This window comes from Megascapheus bottae, chromosome 20 (assembly GCF_031878675.1).
Source record: "Megascapheus bottae isolate mThoBot1 chromosome 20, mThoBot2.hap1, whole genome shotgun sequence".
NCBI lineage: Eukaryota > Metazoa > Chordata > Mammalia > Rodentia > Geomyidae > Megascapheus > Megascapheus bottae.
Genome location: NC_143528.1, coordinates 21,613,174 through 21,636,738, shown reverse-complemented (window position 1 = coordinate 21,636,738; position 23,565 = coordinate 21,613,174). Strand labels below are relative to the sequence as shown.

Here is a 23,565-nt window from a genome sequence, read left to right as displayed (position 1 = left end):
TTTTGCAAAGACTGTAGTTTATCTTGAGAGGAAAATATTTGTATGACTTGTTTTTGTTTTATAAGTAGTAATAAAATAATGTTTTAAAAAAAGAAAAAGTTTACCAAAATCATACTGAAAAGATATTGCTACCATCTATAAATTCCATTCTGTCTTGAATAATATTTTGGATATTAATCTGCACCCCCACACAAGAATACCATCTATAAGTATACAGAAATGATCATATAAAATTATAAAATATGACATCAGAATTATTGGAAGATCACATCTATATGGACACTATTTCCATTAATTTTAGACTTTATAAGTGTGGTGTTTGCGTACAAAACTTTTTATTTTTATTTGTGCAGTGTTTTTCAAAGATTAAATCTGTATGGATTCTATTTCTGTTAACTTTAGACTTTACAAGTGTGGTGTTTGGATACAAAACTTGTTTATTTTTATTCGTGCAATGTTTTTCATCAGTCTTGGGGCTTGAGCTCAGGACTTGGGCACTGTCCCTAAACTTCATTTGCTCAAGGCTAGCACTCTACCATTTTGAGCCACATCGTCCTATCTGGTTTTCTGGTGATTAATCGGAGATTAAGAGTCTCGTGGACTTACCAAGGCTGGCTTTGAACCATGATCCTGAGTTCTCAGCCTCCTGAGTAGCTAGGATTGCCTGCTGAGCCACTGGCATGCAGCTTTATTCATTTTAAATGACCACTTTTGACAGATTTCCAAATGAAAAAGTATCTCATGGAAAAACAGTGCCTATCACATACAGATGTTACCTACTAATGTCGTTGACTCCGGCGCTGCCTCTGCCTCTCTTTCCTTGATGTAGCAGAGGAGCATTCTTCGCAGCCTGAATCCTCTCAAAGGCTTCATTTCACTTTTTTTGTCTGATGATTCACACTCCATTGCCTTCTGGTAAACAGACAGGAGGGTTGTCCTGTGCTTTTGTGGTCCAGCAGTCTACCTTGGAACTTTTATATCTTATCTCAAAGGCCCTCTATTTTGTCAACTTTTAAATGAAAAGAAAAGGTAAATCGTAGGTTCTATGGGGTTTTTGTGAGGCTTAGATAATATGGAGCCAGTAGTGTTGTTCACTATGATTTCTATCGTGTAAAAACTTGTATCATGATGTTCTGATACCAGCTTAAGAAACACCTAGCAACAGAGAATGCCTGATATTGCACCTGTCACATGTCAACTCCCCTGGGCTTTTCTCCTAGAAGGATGAGGAAGTCAGCCTACCACAGAGCTCCTGGCTCCACCTGCTCATCCTTATCCCTGTCCAAGGACCTCCATGAACCCCAAATCCTTGATCATGTCCTTGAAGAACATCAGCAAATACTTTCCCACGGTTCAAATCTGCTTTCCAGCTCAGGACTGAAGAACTACTCTTAGCTTTTTTTTTCTGTTTGCACATGTATTTTATTTAGCTAATTTTCCCTTTATTTGTTTGCCAAGATATCCCATGTAGTTTTATTATACCACAGTTCAGTAATTTCTAAAGCATTCATGATTTCTTTTGAATTTGCTGCCTGCCCCCACTCTTGGTTATTGGTTTGGTGTTTAATGAACACCAAAGTGTTTGCCAATCTTGAGTTTTACGTAAGTGACAAGTGTTTGATCAAATACCAAACACCAACAGTATCTATTTTGTCGATGATATCCTCAGACCAAACAACTTGTTGTTTTCTGTTTCTAATAAAGTATTAAAAGAAGATATAACATTATTGGGAATGGTTCTCATTATACAGCATTTTAAGTGGAACCAGAATCCCATCTTATTGAGATTTTTTGCAATAAAAAATATATAACAAATCTGCTGCCCAGCTGACAAAAAAAATAAAATAGTTCTTTTAATACAAACCTTATATGGTGTCTTAACTTTTCACATCTGTGCACAATCCTGTGAATTTTCTCTACCCTTCAAAACCTATTAAAACCAATAATATGAGCAAATTGTTAATTCAGGAAGACTTCTATGTTGAAAGATCACCATGATGATAAATTAGTGAGCATGCAGAGTTTGGCCCTATTGGAATTCAGGGACTTCTTGACTTAAAAAGGGTTAACATCTGGAGAAACCCATTGGAGATTGGAGATACTGGAAGTTGAAAATGCTTTTGCTATGCCTGAACTCCCAAACATCCTTTCTGAGCAGCATGTGCTGCTCTTTTAACTTGTATGCTTTGTGGCTGACAAAGAGCTGTTGTTCTATATCCCAGGATTGGAAGAAAATATCTCAAACATGTATTTGCTAGACAGGAAAAAAAAATAAGATTCAAATTCAAAGTGGGGTTTCCACTGAACATGCATTGCTTTCACACCCTGTTAATGTTGAAAAATTAGAGGTCGAACCATTTTAAGTCAGAGACAGCCTGTATTGATGGTTGCTCTGCTAAAGTATGTCTGTCAAACCTTTATTGTATGCTGAGCTAGCTCCCATTATTTTGTGCAAAGCTGCTAAAGCATCTCAAAGCTTGAAGCATGTATGTTGTGATAAATGTTTAGAAAGCTCTTGACATTTTGCCACTCAAATACTAAGTAATTTAATGCAAAGTGACATACAAAGTTATACCTCTTTATAGGATGTCAACTTAACCAATGCAAGAATTATAAAACCTATATCTTAAGCCATGAGTTTAAGTGGAATTTCTGGCACACTAAACAGGAAGTATGAACACATACATTTGTTACAAATATATATTGTAGACATCTGTTTAGTATCTACCCTATTATGTCATACTTTTATATTAAATGTTACTAACAAAACAATATGGAACTAGTAATCAAGTACCCTAAAATTTTTAATTCAGTCAGTCATATGTAGTAATCATCTTTCATCCAGCTGTTTTATACATCAAAGCAGCCATTAATTATTAATAATATGCCATCATTCTTACTTGTTTGTATATCTTCTTTATATTTTTTCTTTAGGTTACTATAATATCTGCAACAGTATTTTCTTAGATTTTACTTTTTCAGAAAGACTGTAGTTAGGCACCAATGGCTCATGCCTATAATTCTAAATATTCAGGAGTCTGAGATCTGATCATCACAATTCAAAGACAGCCTGGGCAGGAAAGTCTGTGACACTCTTATCTCCAGATAACCAGTAGAAAGCTGAAAGTAGAAGTTTCACCCCAATAGTAGAGCCTTGAGCAGAAAAAAAAATCCCTAAATGACAACACCCAGATCCAGAGTTCAAGCTCCCATACTGGCACAAAAATTTAATATAAAAAAATCTATTGTTCAATACTTTAGATATACTTAAACCGTATTTTCAAATCAAACCAAAAAGTGAACTAAAATGGCTCCATGAAAGACACTCTGAATTTAGCTTGGCCTGAGTAAGGAGAAGGAGTTTTCAAGTGGGCAAGGAGTGTTGTAGACAACAAAGGTGCTTACTTGAAAGGGTACATGGTGAGTCCATGCCGTTCAATAATCTGGAGTCTATAAGAAACACAACAAATCAGAGAAAGTCTGGATAACTGGGACTGCATTAAATTACAGAGCTTCTGTATGGCAAAGGACATAGCTAGCAAATTAACTAGAAAGCCTACAGAGTGGGAGAAGGTCTTCACTAACCGTACAATGGACAAAGGCCTCATATCTAAAATATATCAACAGCTCAAAAAATTGAATCACTCCAAAAATAATCTCCAAAGTAACAACCATCCCATTAAAAGATGGGCCAAAGACTTAAAGAGAATCTTCTCTGAAGAAGAAATAAGAATGGCCTATAGGCACATGAAGAAATGCTCAACATATCTGGCCATAAAAGAAATGCAAATCAAAACAACTCTTAAGATTCCACGTCACTCCAGTTAGAATGGCCAGGATTAAGAAATCTAATAACAGATGCTGGAGGGGATGTGGCCAGGAGGGATCACTACTACACTGTTGGTGGGAGTGCAAACTCATTCAGCCACTATGGAAAGCAGTATGGTAGTTCCTCAAAAGACTAAACATAGAGCTCCCCTATGATCCAGCAATTCCACTACTTGGCATTTACCCAATCGTCCAGAAACAAGGATATACGAAATCCACGAGCACAACAATGGTCATTGCAGCACTATTTACCATACCAAAGATATGGAACCAACCCAGATGCCCCTCAGTTGATGACTGGATCAACAAGATGTGGTATTTATATGCAATGGAATTTTATGCTGTTGTCAGAAAGAATGACATCTCCCCATTTGTAAGGAAATGGAAAGACTTAGAAAAAATCATATTAAGTGAAGTAAGCCAGACTCAAAGTAACATAGGCTCAATGGTTTTCCTCATTTGTCATAATCAGTAGAAACTTTGGGCTCTCCTAGCAGAGATTTGCAATAGAGCAAAACCTAGATACATAAGGCCATATAGTATGAAGCTAAATGAAAGGACCTCTAGGATATAGAAACAAAAGCCATATAATGATTTTTTTGGATTCCAAATCATTTAATTCTGCTTTGATTTTAATAATTTGCTTTCTTCTACTGGGATTAGGGTTGGTTTGTTGCTCTTTTTCCAGGAGCTTAAGGTGAGACATTAACTTGTTGGTTTGAGATTTTTCCAACTTGTTGTAGGCACTCAGCGCTATAAATTTTCCTCTGAGTACTGCCTTTGCTGTGTCCCAAAGGAGTTGGTATTTTGTGTGCTCCTAGACTAGGGACTAAACAAGTCTGTTTCCACAGCCTCTGGTCTTTATGCTGTGCCAAGTTAACTTTGTTACTGAATCATTTGTTCCTTCATTTTGGAGATGCTTAATAATAGTTTCTCTATAGTGACAAATATAATGCATTTAAAAATACTTTTTAAATGCTTATATTTCTTTCTCATCTTTCTGGTAAATTCTAATATATAGTGGACAAAATACAATCAAAGGAGTTATTTTTTTGTGATAGTTCTGTCTTACCATGGGCATCATTGTGGATAATTATTTCTCCTTGAGAAATAATTTGTAAACTACATTCTGTGGAACACAGATGAATAGTAATTATTAATGGTTAATGTAAGTGCTACAGTCTTCTAAATATTTTAAAACAGTAAGAAAAAAATACTATTTTTAAATTTTATTACATATATAAATGTATAATTATAGTCCTGTGTTTTCACATAGTCTTCTAATTATACATTCTGAATATGTAAATAAAGAAAATTAGTAAGCAATAATATTATAATGCATGTATGTTATCTCTAAATTTATAACATTGTCCAATCCACATGAGAAACTCACAGGAAGCACCTGATCACACACATGTTGTTTGATTTTTGCCATTACTGAATTGCCTCATAGATTCAAAAACTACTCATCTTAAACTTAAGATACTTCACTTTTATTTCATGCTACACATCTGAACCTGTTCTATCATTTCTTATACCTATAAATTCTCCTAGGAAACCAGTTTTTGCTTTTTTGCCATATCCGAAACATACAGCATTAGTCTTATGAGGACCTATCCGTAGATGTATGCCCAGTATTAAATTATACATATATGAAAGGAACCTGTGGTCAAACTCACTTGGTAAACATGCTACAAAGCATCCTACCCCTTAGTTATAAGATGGGGGAAAGTAAAACCCAGACAAATTAGAGAAAACCATGACTCATTCCTAAGAATTTCCTGGTACCAATTAACGAAGTAATATTCAGTCATGATTGAAACGTTTCCATACTGCATGGCATTGCTAAGTAAATTGCATGTGGATGAGGAACTGTGTTTTATAAGTTGTATTGCATAATTATCTTTGGTATTTCAGAAAATGTAAATTTTAACTTTCCATATGACTCTTGTTATAAACTTGCTTACCATTTGCTTTTGGAACTAAAAGCAGCAGACCTTTAAACAAGCTGTGTTCTTTACCCCCAGCAATGCATCTATTTGGCCTCAACTGGCAGTTACAGCAGACTGAAAATGACACATTTGAGAATGGAAAAGTGAATTCTGACACCATGCCAACAAACACTGTATCATTACCTTCTGGCGACAATGGTAAGAAACAGAATTATGTATCCTGTGTTTTTCTTTTAAACTCCTTTTTCTATAAGCCTACTTTTTACCCTAGCTTACATCCAGCTTATATGGTAGAGAAAAAGATGTTTATACATTATAGGTATCATCTTCTCAAAAGTGGGGATTTTTTGTACTAATCTACTTGAAAGGTTGAGAACTCATGTTTTTATTTCAAGAATAATATAATTTTGTGCCTTTTGATTTGATGGACAGGTTCTACTGCGTTTATAGCCTACAAGTGTGTGCATATTGAGTTTGATTTTCAGTCTACAGATAGAATACAATTTAGTATGTGAGCTCTTATATTACCTTGGTATATTAAGTTTGCTTTTTCAACTTGTATGTGGAGCTGGAATACTATATTAATTTTATTATAAAAGCTTTTAAATACAAGACATGTGAAAGGATTACATAATTTATTGACTTTTTTTTTGAGTGCGCTTTCTCTGAACCTTTAAAAGTTTGCACATTAACAGAGACTTTCAAAGCAATGGACTCTGAATTAAAAATGGATTCCTAGAGAGATTTATGTATTTCCTTTTTTCCAACATAAGCACCAGAAAAAAATATATGCATATTATGTGTACTTAATAAGTATGTCTGTTATATTCATATTACATATTCCTATATGTATGTATACACATATAGAAAACGTATATACATATATATATAGGCATTAGTATCTATTGGTGTTTTCCAAAATATGCTATTATTTTATGTTTCAAAGCACTCTTATGGAGACATTTTTCCATGACCTTAAAGTTAATAGTGTTTGCCTTTAAGAATTTCCCCAACTGTTCTACCTATGCTATTCTTCTCTCATTTGACTAGTATTCCACATTTACATTAGTTGGGTCCATCTCAGGTGGCTAAGTCCTTTGCAATATGAGAAAGAAAGTGGTACCTGTATAATGAGTATGTATGCTGTTGTGTTATATGCACCCATTACTATAGCTAATGCTTTGTAATGTCTGTTTCATTATTTGTCTTCTTGCTGTCTCTATAAACAGTAATACCTTATTACTCTTCTTTTCCTCTTTATGGAGGGTGAGGAACTTTTTGTGGTCGTTCATCAAAACTAGATTTTGATTAGGTATATTAGTTATACAGGGGTATGATTGCATCATTACTTTTCCACATTTTCCACTAAATCCCAGCTATATAGAGGCAGGCATAACCAGAAGAATCACAGCCCAGGCTGCCTGGGCAAAAACGACTAAAGGGAAGAAGTATGGGGCAGGGACTTAAGTGACAGAGAGCCTACTTAACAAGAGAGCAAGACTCTGCGTTCAAACTCCAGTGCAGAAAAGAGAAGAAAAAAGAGGAGAAAAGTTGGATGGGAGGAGAGGAGGGAGGCAGGGTGGCAGGGACGAAGGATGAAGGAAAGACAGAAGGAAGAAAAGGAGGGAGAGAGGGAGGGAGGGAAGGAGGGAGGGAGGGAGGGGGGAGGGAGGAAGGGAAAGGGGGGAATAACCAAATGGTACTTAGGTATTTATTACCTGTTATACATGTGGAAAACTTTTTTTACAGACTAAACAAATTATAATTATACTAAAGAGATAAATGCTTAATGTAGACATTTCATTTTATAGCTCTAACCTTTTATTGTGATTAAAGTGCAGATCGAATGTGGCTAATTAGTTCCACAGAACTCAGAACGAATGATACAGAGAAAGCAGTGAATTCAAAGATGCATTTCCCAACTTCTGTATTGGCTTCTAGCATTTTCCAGGGAGTAAGTCTGCTCTCATCAGCAATCCTCAGTTTACATCAGATTGTGTTCAGAACGTAGCTCTTTCCCCTATTTTCTTTGACTCCTCAGGCAAATAATATAGCAGTTAAACTTCACAGGAAAATTTAAGACAACTCAGTATTTAGCATCATTTAACCTTATGGTTTAGCATCACATGAGCTCTACAGTGTTAGGAGACTATCACATAAATATGACTTCTCCAGGGAGCTAAGTTCTCTCAGGCAGTGACTCCTAGTTGTTTTGCAGGACTCTGAACAGAAATATATCTCAGATCTAACTGACATCCATACTCATGTATAGAAACTGTGTTCTAAACTAGAGCTTATCATTACACTGTAAAATATGCCTGAGTTTCTTTCTGCTGTATTTGATTGCACTACGTATTTGTAACGAAAGCTAATTACAGGCCACTAAGGTAAGCCCAGACTTTACAAAGAACTTGTTTCTATGTTTGTAAACAAAACCACTGCTGCATCGGTCCCCTTCTCTGAGATGAACTGAAATAACTCCTTAGGATCGTAGAATGCACTTTGTACAACTGTTGAGTGCTTAGCACCTGCAAACACATGTGTGTACAGCACTGTCTCCCTAACAGTGTAAAGAAGCCGCACACGTGGAGAGTCATTCTTAGATATCCCAGGGGCAGCTCCTTGCCCTAAGAGAACTGATTCCTGCCCCACCTGGACCAAGCTGTTTGTAGGAACTTCTGGAAAAGAAAGCTACTTCAGTTTAGACTCCGACCTTGGCCAAAATAATGAGAACTTGTCTTTATTGTTTCTCAAGTAGCCTCCAAAACTTTTAAATTGTTTTTAAAAAAAAGTTCTATTTACCAGTAAAGGTTCTTTATATATAAATATATAGAGTGATAAAAGATAGATAGAAAGATAGATAGATAGATAGATAGATAGATAGATAGATCTTTAAATACTTACAGACCTGAGGTAGAGGGGAAAGAAGAGCCCCAATTATAAGAATGTGTTCTGGAGTATTCCTGCCCCCTTACTCACTCCCTCAGATTTGTAAACTCCCTAGGGAACCACAGCATCTCTTTAGAAACTCTAACAAAAGATTCCCACCTTAGAAAGCCTGGGGTTCCTGAACAAAGCTCATAAGGAGAATGGACTGTGATAGACATAATGAGAAAAATTACCTCTCTGCTTCTGAATACAGTACACTTGCTTAAGTAATCTTTTCTTATTCCTATTTTGTAAATATAATTCTAAGGAACAACCATTGTGCTTGTAAACTCCTTGCCTGACTTTAAGTTAATATTGAACCAGGCTTCTAAAAATGATAGTTTCTGAAAGAGGAACTTACATGCCATGATCCTTTCTACTTATTTCTGGCACTTTCTTTGGCTACAGTTTTTAGGTAAAAGAACTGTAGGGTGTCAGGGGAAAAAAAAACTGATGGAAATAAAAAAGGTGAATAAGTAGGAAAGAATAAGGTTCAGAGTTCAAATAGTCTTTCTCTTAAAAGTAAAATTACCCCTTTGGATAAAAGAATTCGTTTCGCTTTAATATACTGGAAAAAGTCACACAGGCCTATAAGCAAATTCTAGCTCCTTCATTTATTTACTTTGTAACCTTGAAGAAGTTATTTAACCTATCTGAGACTTAATTTGCTCGCATGTGAAGAGGGAATAAAAAGGCTGGGCATGGTGTCAAATACCTATAATTCAGCTACTCAGAAGTTAGACGGGAAGTTCAGAGTTCAAGACCGGCAATGAGAACATTAGCAGCACAAGACCCTCCCTGGGTAGGGAGGCTGGAGGGAAGCCACTGAACTTATGGCTCAAATGGTAAGACATTCGCCAGTCAAATGAGAGGCCCTGGGTTCAGTCCCCAGTACCACAAAAATTAAAAACCAAGTTAAAGAGGGAACACTACCCATTTTTTTTAATCACTAGCTTTTAATAGTCTAGCACCCAGCTGTATTTCACATGTTCCATTCTCTTCCTGATACTTCTCAGATCTTCCTTCTGTACTCAGAACTTGGCCTGAGCAGATAGCTTCTCATTCTCAGCAAGAGAAAACTTTTAGAAGGAGCTTTCTAATGTCCTGCAAATAAAGCTCCTTTTCTAGGTATGAATGTAATATATCCTTTCACACTTTTCTCAAGGTTGTTTGTTCCATCAGTACTGTTTTCTGTTGTTGTTTTGTTTCTATTATTTCAAAATTTCATCGTGACATATTCATACCATGTACATGTATTTAGATTGTGTTCACTTTCCATTTCCCTCTCCATAGCCGTGCTTCTGCTAGTCCCCCTTATCTTTGATGCTTAATTGCATGAATAATGATAATTATCATTATTTCCATCTATCATGGGCCTTGAATTCAGGGCCTGGGTGCTGTCCCTGAGCTTTTTTGGTCAAGGCTAGTGCTCTAACCACCTTGAGCCACAGCTCTATTGCCAGTTTCTCAGTGGTTAATTGGAATTAAACGTCTCAGAATGTTTCTTGCCTGGTCTGAGCATTCCTCAGCTCTCAGCCTCCAGAGTAGTTAGGATTATAGGCATGAGCCACCAGTGCCCAGCTCTGCATGAGTACTCTTGATCCTATTCTCTATCTTCAAAGCTTTTCTAGTCTACTAACATCATCCAGACAAGCCACCATTTGAGCATTCCCTTGACTGCTTCTTGCTGTGACTCACTGGGTATTCTTATTCTTAGAAAGTCCTACAGTCCTCCACTCTACCAACTGAGCTATCGAAGGAGATGTTGGGTGTTATTCTTGATAGCCAGCACAATGTGTGTATTCTTTGCATCGATTTCTTACCTTCTACTTACACATGTTATTCTCTAGCCTTCTTCCTCATTACTGTGCTCTGACTCCACCACCGGCTGAAATTGAAGTCTTCTACTTAGGCATCCCCAAAAACTCTTTACTCTTTCTTGTATCCTTTCTGAATTTTTTTGGTAGCAGCATCTGTTGGTTTCATTACCTCAACTTCTTCCATCTAACCTGTACACATTACAGTTTCTCAGGACTCCATTCTTCCATGATACGATTGCTGCATTCTCTCATCCATTTTCCTGGCTTTAGTTACAGTCTGTGTGTCGTTGATTCCCAAATCAATAAGTCAGGCATAGATCGCTCTCTTCAGCTCTAGACAGCAACAATATAAAATCTATCCAAGTCTCTCTGGAACATCTCCACTTGGGTGTTTTCCAAGCATCTCAAACAACAAGTGCCTAGAACTGAAACTATAAGCTAAGTTGGCTATCTGTTACTGTAAAATAAGGCATACCAAAACTCAGCAAGTTAAGATACAGTTTTTCACCTCACATAGCTGTGTTAATTGACTGCATGGGTCTTACTTCCTTACTGTGACTTTCATGCAAATTTCCCCAGATCTCGGTGGGGCTGTGTGAAGGCCCCAGGTTCAATTCCAAGCACCACAAAAGGAGAAACAAACTCAAGTGAGCCCATCCAGCTTCATAGTAAGGGGAGTTAAGTCACTGGGTATATTGGGGGACATATTGACAAAGGAATGTGGGATGGCCAATATAGTTTTGACCATCTAGGGAAAATGCAATTGCTATGTCATCTTTCTTTTTACATTCGCCTTGCTTTCAGGAAATGACATCACCATGAACATGCTTCCCTAGTCCATAAGCGTAGAACTTACTCTTGACTGCTTCTACTCTCTCACCTCTCATAGGCAATATCATGAAATCCTGACACTTCTATCTCTAGGTAGATTTGCTGCCTTTGGTCTTGCTCACTTATTCTTCATCCACATCTTAAAGTTAACAGTATCTCACATGGCTGTTTATTAAATGGCTTATTCTCTCAGAGACTTCAAAATCACAATATAAACCTCAGGATTAGGACATTGAATGGATAAGCAGGCTGTTGATTCTCTATATCTGCCCAACTTTGCTTTCTGTTATCTTAATTATCAGTGTTTCTATGGGACCTCCTATATCACTCCAAAATTGCAGTTAAGATTTTGACACTTGGATTTTCTTCCCTTCCTCTTCATTTTAACCATGCAGCCTTGCTTATCTATATCATAAAGATAAATATTTTTTCATGCTATATGTGGGGAAGTATTTAGTATCCTGTAGCTTTTTGAAGTTATTTCATGATATCACAAATGAAACCTCTTGTCATTATGACATTTTATCTATAAAATGTTTTTTCAGAGCTCAAAGTACTCATTTAAAGGGTTTCTTTACAATGCCACTTTACCAATGCTTTCCTCTAAGGTAGGTGCTATATAAGAAGAGTGACAATAGCTTTGCTCTCTGGTCTCTTTATGTTTGTGCACACTGGCAACTGGGTTTTATAACATTAAGACTGTGACATGTACTTACTGATAAAAGAGAAAAATCACAGCTAGTGAATGAAAAGACTGCTAGTAACTCCCACTGTTAGGCACAACAGGACATGTGGAAGAGATTCTTCAAGATGGTACCCCATTGGGCTTGAAGAGTTAGGTAGAACATATCACACTCGCTGTGAAGGCTTTAATTGGTTTGATTTGCAACCCACAGCTTTGAGTTTCAAATAACTAGAAGGCACTCTGTTCCCCAAGCTCTCAGTTTTCCTCCATTTTCCCTTCTTTTCTTCCTAGTAAACCCTGCAGACAACTGTTGTGTTTTCTATGATCATTCCAGGGTTTGGGCTCTGGGGACTTATAGACATAGTGATCTCAGTAAGGCAGGATGAGAGCCCTAGAATTGGCCTTCCTTTCATTTCTTCTGAAGCCAGGGTTTTCTGGAATTCAGGACAAGATGAAAGAGTTCTGTGTCCTAGCTTTTATCTAAGAGGACCCATGAGCTTCAGAGGAAAGGGTTATATAAGTATTTACAAGTTATCAAATTGTGTCAGCAGCTGTCTGACTTCCAGGTGTGTTTACAATCAATAAAGAACATTTGAACAACCACACTTGACTCTGTCAAATTGGAGGAGCATCATGACTTGAAAAGCAACAGGACAGAGAAGCATATACTCTTAAAACTATATAGTCTAAAACCAACAAAACTCTAATCCCCTGATGTTTAAACTATAGAGGTGTAGCAGAAATGTTTCATTAATCCAAGCTGTGGTTTTAATGAAGACAAATTGTTACTTCTCCACCTCACTCATTATAATGAAAGATCAGATGGACACCTGTGTTTTACAAAAGACAAATTCTAGGTCTTCAATTCAACATAAATGTGCTGTATATAGTTTAATAATTTGACATGCTCTTGGAGACTTTCTTCCCATTGGAAAAGCCAAAATACACACATGATCTTCAAGCTGTCTAGTTCTTGCACCTCTTTAAACAAAATCTCTGTACAAATTAAAATTGGATTTTTTTCATTTCCTTGAATATGTACCTTTTTAAAAATTTCTTGTGGTTACAGTTCTTATTTGTGCAATGTTTGACTGAGTACAATCCAGATATTGGGTAACTCTGCTCAACATTTTGATAATTATAAATCTTTAAAACAACAAAAATGTAAAACTAAAGCCAGCTGCCAGTGGCTCCTGACGTAATCTTAACTACTCAGAGGGCTGAGTGCTGAGGATAGCACATGAAAACTAGCCAGGTAGTTAAGTTCATGACTCAGAAAAAAACAGAAATGGTGCTGTCTCTGACGTGGTATGAAAGAGCCACTAGCATTGAGCCCAAAGGGATAGCGACTGTGCCTTAAGTTCAAGCCCTAGAACCAAATAAATTAATTAAATAACATTTTTAAAAGGGCTGGAATGTGGGGCTGGGAGTTTGGCCTAGTGGCTAAAGTGCTTGCCTAGCATGCATGAAGACCCAGGTTCAATTCCTTGGTACCACATATAGAAAAAAAGCCGAAGTGGTGCTGAAGCTCAAGTGGTAGAGCTCTAGCCTTGAGAAAGTCCAAGGACAGTGCTCAGGCCCTGAGCTCAAGCACAGGACTGGCAAAAAAAAAAAAAAAAAAAAAAGGGCTGGAATGTAGCTCAGTGGCAAAACGCTTGCCTAGCAAATGCAACATCCTGGGTTTGATCCCCAGTACCAAAAAAAGACAAGACAAAAAGAATGCCCAAACAACAACAACAACAACAAAAAAAGCCCAAACAACAAAAAAAGGTAAACATAGATAATGTATCTCCAAGTGGCAAATTGAGAGGTTTTTTTTCAAATAGTAAGTGAAAATAGAAAGATTTCTTCCAGAAAAGAACTGTTCAATTATTTGAAATCATTACTGATTGTATGTCAAAAATCACATTTAATCTATTTCCTGTCTACTAAAAGTGTATGTAGTAATCTGAAAACTCCTGCTCCCTCAGATTTTCCCTTCAATTTTATTGAAAGCAATAAATTGGCAAATGCTTCATTTGAAAAGATTTTTTACACAAATTTTAGAAAGCATTCTACTATGTTTCAGTATAGCATATTCAACAAGAAATTTACCAAGGCTTAGCAACCCACTATTAATTATTCCTGTTATTCTTTACATAGCAGCATTCAGTTTAATCTAGTATGTTCTGAATGGGGTAGAAAATGGAACTATTGTCCATTTTAACTCACCTTTGCTAATATATTTTAAATGCCTTCATTTCATTATATGCTTTAAATATATCTATTTCATTAGCCTATTTAATTCACGGGAAATACCTACTCTATAATTTAACTGACAGAGCCAGTATTCATTAAAATCAAATTTACTCTCTGTCAGAAAAAAAATCTGACATTTTTTCAGTTGAAATAATCTGCATTTTGCCATAACCTTCTCAGTTCTGAATTTCTGCTTTAAGTAGATAGGTTGAAAGATAAAACACTAATCCTTCCCATAGTTGGACAATGAGAACACATAATATATTCCTGCATTTCATACTTCTTACTTTTCCACTCTTTGTACTCTGAAATTCATCTACAGGTAGAAAGTACTCTGGAAAATAGTTGAAGAAAGGTGACAAGGTCATTTAAAAAGGTCACAATAAAATTTCTGTGGCTGCACATCTTAAAAATCTTAAGAGCTGAATATATGAAAATCGCAATGATACTATTATTCAGCATTTTATATTGTTAAATTGGTTCGATAAAAATAGATCTGGCAGCCAAAGGGTTGTTAACTGCTATGATTATGGACACTGGGAAAGAAGAGGGGAAGGGTAATTGTAAATAATGGGTTTTTATAAAAACTTCCTTGTATAATCCCCTTCTCCGTTGGACCTGGGTTATTACAACAGTATTCTCCCTCGTTCCTCCATCGCCAGACTCCTTACACGATGGCACTTAATGTTCTTGAAACAATGATTTCATTTCACCTTTAATCTGCTCCAAACCTTTAATGGGTCTCAATTTAGCTATATCTGTCCTTGGCCACTGATGATACATGTGCCATTGTAGGAAGCAGTAGTTCAGGTAAGAAGCAATCCTAACATTTACAAGAAATACACTCTCCTTCAAACCTCACATTTATCTGTAAGAGTGGATTTATTGTGAATTGCTTCAGACCTTATCGACCACAAACTGGGTATCTGCCTTACTATCTGTAATTGTGAGGTATGTTTCTTAGTAATCTCTTGATATACATGTGTGCGCATGTGTGTGTGTGTGTGTTACACACACACACACATACACACACTGAAGAGAAGAATAAGGGTCTGTGTGCTGTCAAAATCCCATTTATCCATAAGTTGGCTTTAATAGATGAAAAATATAAATTAAAAAAAAATCCCATATCCCCTCACTTCCAGGTTTCCAATATTATTATATTTAAATATTTTTGAAGCAGTTCTTACATATCACCTTTAGGGGACATGGTGTCAGAACCATAGTTTGTTTACCTTGTATTTGAGGCCTTCTACAAATCATTTCCCCTTCTTCACATGTCTGCCATGACACCGTGACAAACCCATGAATGTCTGTCTTTCATTTACTATCAGATGTCACACAGATCAAATGAACACCTGTCAGACCTTATGTAATCCTTACTGTCATCTAGTTATTACATCACCATCTCCAGATAAACCTCTTCCTTACGTTCCCTCAGCTGGTTGGTGGCACAGGCTGAGTCAAACTCCAAATCCTGTTGCCTTTTCTAAGCCAAATGAATTTCTCTGCACTCTATCACCCAAGACATATTGTCATCTCCTCAATCTTTTTTATTATTATATCTGTCACCAGTCCAAATATGTTCTCCTACTTGTCCTTCAAAGACTAACCTACAGTTCTATCACTTTTTTTCTGACCCTCATTTATCATTGTGTTTATCAGTTTATAGGTATCATCTCCCCTACCAGGCTATTAGCTAATTGCTGGCAAAAGCAATTATAGCTAGAATGAATAGCTCAAAAATTCTACTCTTTAGGTTACATTTCCTATTATCACCTACATGCTATGTCCCATGTTATGAACCCAGTATAAATTGACAACACTTCGCAGATACTTAGATAACTCTCCTCTTCTGAGGATTTATTTACAGTTCTCAAATTTGAAAAAAAAAGTCAATATTTTGAGTTAACAACCGCTCTCTGGAAGATATATCTAGTTTAACAATCACCACTACCACAATGGAAAAAAAATAAAACGGTGATGCCACTTTATTATCACTTTGAAAAGGTTGAATTTGATAAATAATACTTTTCCTGCCCCCCTTTTGCCCACTAACCAATAAAGCTATCTCTCCCTCATAGGTCCCAAATCCCCATAGAGTAACTGAGAAACAAGGAAAAGAGCCAAGAGGTAAAGAGGAAGTAACATCATGCCAAAAAGAGAATTCTTGGATCTGTTTTCTAAAACCAAGCCATGCAGGAAGAGTTGCTTTGTCAGAGGAAAAGGTCTGAGTATCTGACTCAAGTGCCAAAGTGCTTGCCTAGCGCATGCTAGGCCTCAGGTGCACTTCCAGTACTAGGGATAGGGAACAGAAAGAAAAGACTTAGCAGCCTCTATTAAAACTTTGTGAATTTCAACTTAGCCCTTTTTCCTATGCCTGACAGCCTTTTCCTATTTCCCTTTCTCTTTTTATTTCAGATTTTCTAGTATATGGCTTAGAGAAGACTGCAGGAATCAGCACCGTGGATTGGTTTTTTTGTTTCTGTTTAAAGATTGGTTTTAAAATCTCCACAGTCTGTTCAGTGCTCATTTATACTTTTCAGTGTTACAGTATACTTATAATAACCGATAAGTACCAGACTTAATCTCCACCACGAAATAACAAGACATAATTTGTAAGATAATTATGTTTCAAATGATCAAAAAAAAGAGTGGGTGTGAAAAAAGCTTCAGTAATAGGCATACCTTGAGAGCAGTTAGAGAATTTTGACAAATATCTTAAAGAATGTTAAGTCAGAATTTGTAAAACAATACCTAATCACCCTGTAAAAAAAAAAAAAAGGTTTTAAAATGAACATTATAAGATTTCATTTATCAACAGGAGAAGCAGAGCATTTAACAAAGATAATTTCTTGAAAAGAATCCTTTAAGGAGGAAACCTAATTTCAATTTTCTTCTTCATGGGTGCATCTCTCACATTCAGGAAAATTAGGCGGGTTTACACAAGAAAATAACACCATAGATTCTGGAGAACTTGATATTGGCCGAAGAGCAGTTCAAGAGGTGCCTCCTGGGATCTTCTGGCGATCACAGCTCTTTATTGATCAGCCGCAGTTTCTTAAGTTCAATATCTCTCTTCAGAAGGATGCATTGATTGGTGTCTACGGCCGAAAAGGCTTACCACCTTCCCATACTCAGGTGAGATTTTGTTGTCAGTAAAAGAAAACTGTGCATTTGCATATATATTTCAACCTTACTGTGTTACTTACATTCTGCTGTTTGGCTTGGCAGCCACCTTTCAATAAATCTTCTTTAGTAGAAGAAAAATATGAATGTATCTTACACATATTTGGAGATCTTCAAACCAGCAGTGAATGCTTCTTTTTCACTTGCTTTGGTCATTGTTGAAGGATTAAAATTGTTAAAATTCAGCTGAACACCGATGGCTCATGCCTGTAATTCTAGCTACTCAGAAAGCTTAGATCTGAAGATCCTTGTTTAAGCCTACCATGGACAGGAATATCCATGAGACTCTTATCTCAAATAAATGACTCAAAAAAGCCAGACGTGGCATTGTGACCTAAAGTGGTAAAGAATTAGTCTTGAACAAAATAAGTTTGGGAACAATTCTCCAGGCCCTGAATTCAGGGACCTGCTCCAAAAATTAGTATGTAAGTACATACATACATAAAGTCTAGAATTTTCACATAACTTTTTTTGTCCAGTCCTGGGGCTTGAACTCAAAACCTCAGAACTGACCCCAACTTTCTTTGTGCTCAAGGCTAGCAGTCCACCACCTGAGCCACAGATTCATTTCCAAGCCTTTTCTGAATAGGTTATTGGAGATAAGAGTCTCATAACCTTTTCTTTCCCGGGGCTGGCTTCGAACCATGATCCTCAGATCTCAGCCTCCTAAGTAGTTAGTATTACAGGCACGAACTACCAGCACCTGATTATGTTTATATTATGTAATTTCATGACAAAAATGGTTATGTAACCTAGAAACATGAAGTATGATGAAAAGTTGACCAGTAAAGTTGACCAGTAAAAGCTGACCAGTAAAGAAATGTTAGAAAGCAAACTTTAACAGGCTTTATCTACTGCTATTGCAGATTGAGTTCACATACCTCTATTTTATAGCTATTAATTTTTTGCTTGATACTGTAATATATTCATTAATCTAATATATATTAACAAGGTAAATGCCTTTGGTACTTATGGTATATATGCATCCAATTTTACATCCTGCATTTGACTGCAGTTTGAATTTTGTCCCTGTTTTAAGCAATGCAGACTAGAATTTAAAAATAAGCTTCTCTCCAGTGGAAGGGGATTTCTAGAACTTCAGTTATAACAGATAGATTACACTCTGGGCAACAGTCCAATGAAATATGGAAAACTATTTCTCAAATGGAACTACATATAAAATTAAATTATTTTTCACTAATTCAAGATATATACTTCTGAGCTAACTATCATAATGTGTGTGTGTGTAACTTAAAATTCTAGAAAATAATTTAAGATGAAAACTGCCTATGGTGCAGTTAAAAGGAGTGAAAATACATGGTTGACTTTTTTCAAGCTATATATGACATTTAATGTTAGGGAAATAAAAGCTGCAATTGCAGGTTTTCTCATAATTCTCCCTACCTTAAACACTACTGACACAATATCCACTTTTCTTTTCTACCCAAACATATATGTTTAAGTAGATTGTACATTTTCCTAGGCTTCTGTTATTAGAGTTCCTTCCTCTGGCTTATTCAAGATCAGCAGAGCAAACAACTGTTTCTGAGTTCAGTGTTTAAACATGAAATCCGCTATAAAACGGCCCAAATTGAACATTTCTCTGTTTCTAGGGAACGTTAAATAAATCGACCTGAAATAATTAAAATTGGCCAGCCATTCAGAAGTCACTTGAGTTTTGAAAGTCTTTGTGACCCTTTATAAAACTGTCGGTTTGATTGTTGCCAAGGAACCATTGACTCCCTTCTCCCCAACGTTCCATTCATTCTTCTGGACAGTTGGGAACCTACGGAAGCAATTCAACACATTGCAGTTAGCAATGCTTTGGCATGGCAGTGCAGTTGCTTAAAGACAGAATAGGAGGCAGAAACCTGTTCTAAGCACACTTCTAAAACTTTCTAAATTGGGATCTCACACGCAACTGAACTTCTCTGGGTCTCAGTGCCTACTGGTTGAATTAGAACACTGGATCAAATGTTCTTCCAGTTATTTTCCTTCTCTCCATTTAAATTATTGATAGCAAGATACCATTTTTTAAAAGTCAGGTGTCATGAGGTTTACCCATAATTCAGATTTGTGAGGCCGGAGGCCTTTCAAACTGAGTTCCATGCTAGTGTGGGCTACATGGCAAGACCTTATTCTCCCAAACAAACAATAACATTGATTGAAGGAAACAGGTAAGTATTCATTGATTCTGAATCTTTAATACTTTAATGACAGAAAATGGATTAAGGATACAGATGATTTTGACTTTTCAGAACTGAACTACCAAGATCTCTGAAGCAATCTGCTAGAAATGATCTATTATCTAATAGATCATAGAACATAGGAAACATAAGAAAATTTTTCTTCTAGTAATTTTACAAAGGACTTTGTTAACACCCTGTGGTCTAAAGTTAAAATTTTTAACAATGTGTTTTTGGCAACGTTATTAAAAAAAAAAAACCTACCATTAAAAGGAACTTTGAGCCAGCTGTGGCTCACGCTTGTAATCCTAACTACTCAGGGGGCTGAGATCTGAGGATCGTGGTTCAAAGCTAGCCCAGACACTAAAGTCTGTGAGACTATCTCCAATTCACCACTAGAAAACCAGAAGTGGTGCTCGAGGCTCCACGCATAGGGTGGTAGCCTTGAGCTGAAGAGCTCAGGGACAGTGCCCAAGCCCAGAGTTCAAGCCCCACAACCAAAAAAAAACAAGGAACTTTAGGGGGCTGGGAATTTAGCCTATTGGTAGAGTACTTGTCTAGCCTGCACAAAGACCCATGTTTAATTCCTCAGTATCACATACATAGAAAAGCTGAAGTGGTGCTGTGGCTCAACTGGTTGAGCACTAACCTTGACAGTGCTCAGGCCCTGAGTTCAAGCCCAGGACTGGCAAAAAAATAAAAAAGGAACTTTTTTAATAGTAAGATGAGCTCTTATTTATATGAAATTAAATGAGCTAGATATAAATCAGATAACATCTAATTTACAGGAAAGCTTTATTAAATAACTTTCATCTTGTAAGAGTGCCCTCAAAATAATGAGACGGAAGGGTTAAACCCAAAGACTCTCATCCTCAAGATATCATAAAATCTTATGATTTCTGTCTCTCTCCAGAAATCTAGTTTCCATCTTATAAATAACTATTTCAAAGCAAAACTCAAGACTGCCAATATGTGACCATTTGAACAAAAATTATAAATGTATCCATTCTATATAACTTGTTTATTTAGTGGAGAGATTATTTCATTGTAGAGAACTTTTCTATAGCTATTTGAATAGTCTCCCTGAAGTCTTGTGTGAAATATCTCCCCAATCTAAGTAACTATTCAAAAACTGTCTTTTCCAACCTACATAGCCGTAGTACCTACTTCCAAGCCCAATTTCTTGTTCGTAATATCGTGGTGGTAAGAATGATGTCTGCAATAAAGGTAATGATTAAAAGGAGGAACTTGGAGGACTACTTAAAATTCAGACTTTCTTCCATCCTATCTTCAATTACTGTGTTTGATATTAGTGAACAAAAGTGTCTGTATACATTAGGCCATAAAAATGAGCTTTTCCCTGGTGCTTCAAAATATTGAAATCTGCCCAATAGGTAAATGAATGAGTTGTTTGAGACTGAGATACTTCCCACAATTGTACTATACAATTGTATATGGTAGAACTCTAGCCTTGAGAAAGCCCAAGGACAGTGCCCAGACCCTGAGTTCAAGCCCCAAGACTGGCAAAACAAAAAAGTCAAGTCCTTCGTCTTTAAAACAATTGTTACTAAATGAGCATTAAGTTGGACAGAGGAAAAATAAACAATAAGAAATAAGAAAAGTAACTTATCAGTTTGAAAGATAATAATAATAAAATAAAACAACTTACCAGTTTGTCAAATGTTTTTTCAGTCAGGAGAACTCAAATAAAACTGAAACTCCCAATAAGGAAAGAAACTATCAGAGAAGTTTAAACCTAACAATATGGCAATCAGTCATTGTCATTATTTGAAAATGCCATGTGTATACTTCGGCTTGGAAACTTGCCACAGAGGAACTTTTCTAACATTGTATTGGTTTGCAAAAGAGAAACACTTGAAGAAGAGTGTTAACAGTCATATTATTGTATGTCTGGCTACTAACAGTGCTCCTTATCCTTATCCCACACAGTACGACTTTGTGGAGCTCCTGGATGGCAGCAGGCTGATTGCTAGAGAGCAAAGGAATCTGGTGGAGTCTGAAAGAGCTGGGCGCCAGGCGAGATCCGTCAGTCTTCACGAGGCAGGCTTTATCCAGTACTTAGATTCTGGGATCTGGCATCTAGCTTTTTATAACGATGGGAAAAATCCAGAACAGGTGTCTTTCAATACCATTGTAATAGGTAAGAACCCTTTTTGAAGTATTTTTTTTCCTGGCTCGGTGTTTAATAGAAGCTAAATTATCTTTACCAATTCTTAGTGATTCCTGCATTGTGTAAAGCCCATGTAAGATGTTATTTTTTTTCTAAATTGCAAAATATCTATTTGTAGTTACTTGGGAGGAAGAGAGTAAAATCATAAAGACTTTAAAATCTGCATCCATGAGGCACTCTGCTTTGCTTTGGTATTCAGATAGTTTAGTATATAGATGGCTCACATTTTGGGTTGTGGGAAAATTACCTTACTTCCTTCAGTGCCAAGCTAAGCTGATCAAAATGACCATATCCTTTAAGCAAAAGGGAAGATCGACAGCAAACATTCCTTCGTCCTCTCTCCCCCAGAGTCAGTGGTGGAATGCCCCCGGAATTGCCATGGAAATGGAGAATGTGTTTCTGGAACTTGCCATTGTTTTCCAGGATTTCTGGGTCCGGATTGTTCAAGAGGTATGCCAAGTCAGATTATTTTCCTTAAGCCGATATAAATGAGCTGTAGCAACACCTCATTCAGAAAACTAGCAAGACAAGGAAGAAATAAGGGGAAACTAGCACATTGCTTGTTCTGGTGCGATGTCTTTTCTTGTGAAAGCTTGAAGGAAAATGTGGCTGTTCATTCTCCTGTCGTGTTTCGTTTCACAGCAGCCTGTCCCGTGCTATGTAGTGGCAACGGGCAGTATTCCAAGGGTCGCTGCCTGTGTTTCAGTGGCTGGAAGGGCACCGAGTGTGATGTGCCGACGACCCAGTGCATTGACCCGCAGTGCGGGGGTCGTGGGATTTGTATCATGGGCTCTTGTGCTTGCAACTCAGGATACAAAGGAGAAAATTGCGAAGAAGGTAAACATGTCAATATTTACAGAACCTCATTGTTCTCTTCCTAAAGGAAAAGACTATATCTGTCATCTGCACGTTAACAGAATGTGAACTTCTCTCCTTGCGTGCTTCTTTAGAAAAATAATTTTTCTTTCCTTAGTTGTAGGTCTTATTCCCATCTTGACTAATAAAAAGAACAAACACCAGAGAACTGTTTCTGTGGCACTTTTTTTCGGTAGCGCACATAATTCTTTTGACTGAGAAAATAAAAGCAAACATTGGTGCCTTGAAAACAACGGTGAAACCCTATTGTTGCTATTTTGCTGTCCTTTCCTCTTACAATTTTTCACACTGATGCCAGCTTCTTAATCTAGCATTTTGGCACTCTCAAAAATAAGTGGACATAATGCACTAATGAAAAAAAACAACAGAACCATGGAATGTTCTGTGACTACATGTGATGATGAGAATCAAGATACTACAGTGTAAAAGCAAAGTTTTAAAAAAAGCACTATTTCCATTCCATTCTTCAATCAAATTGATTTTATTGATCTGCACTCACAAAGTAATGCAATTAAGTCTCTGGAATTAAATTTTCAGGCCATTGACCCTACAAGTGTAAAGTTTTATTGAGTCAAATTGCTAAATTAAATCTCATCATCTAAAGCACATTAAAGTGAATTAAGAAGTATAGAGAATATGCAACTCATTTATTTCTCAAACAATTTGAGGCTACCATACAGCTGTCAGTGTTTTGTGGTCACAGATCAGGTCAGCTGATACATATTTTGTTATAGAAAAGACAATACTTATGACTCTGATTAGGCAGAACAGAGAGCAATCATCTGAAACCTCAAGAGCAGATTTGTATAATTCATGCAAAAATCACAAATCCTTGCAAGAA

At 36.7% G+C, this 23,565-nt stretch overlaps 1 protein-coding gene across 8 annotated transcripts in view; it reads left to right on the top strand.

Annotated features, from left to right (window-relative positions):
• Positions 1–23,565, top strand: part of Tenm3 (teneurin transmembrane protein 3) — a 435,030-nt gene that overhangs the window by 302,612 nt on the left and 108,853 nt on the right. For all 8 annotated transcript variants that reach the window (XM_090354160.1, XM_090354159.1, XM_090354158.1 and 5 more), the window contains 5 exons: positions 5,856–5,978; positions 17,209–17,423; positions 21,608–21,818; positions 22,197–22,298; positions 22,491–22,685. In XM_090354160.1, the coding sequence (XP_090210286.1) occupies positions 5,856–5,978; positions 17,209–17,423; positions 21,608–21,818; positions 22,197–22,298; positions 22,491–22,685 (846 nt within the window). The remainder of the gene's footprint in view (positions 1–5,855; positions 5,979–17,208; positions 17,424–21,607; positions 21,819–22,196; positions 22,299–22,490; positions 22,686–23,565) is intronic.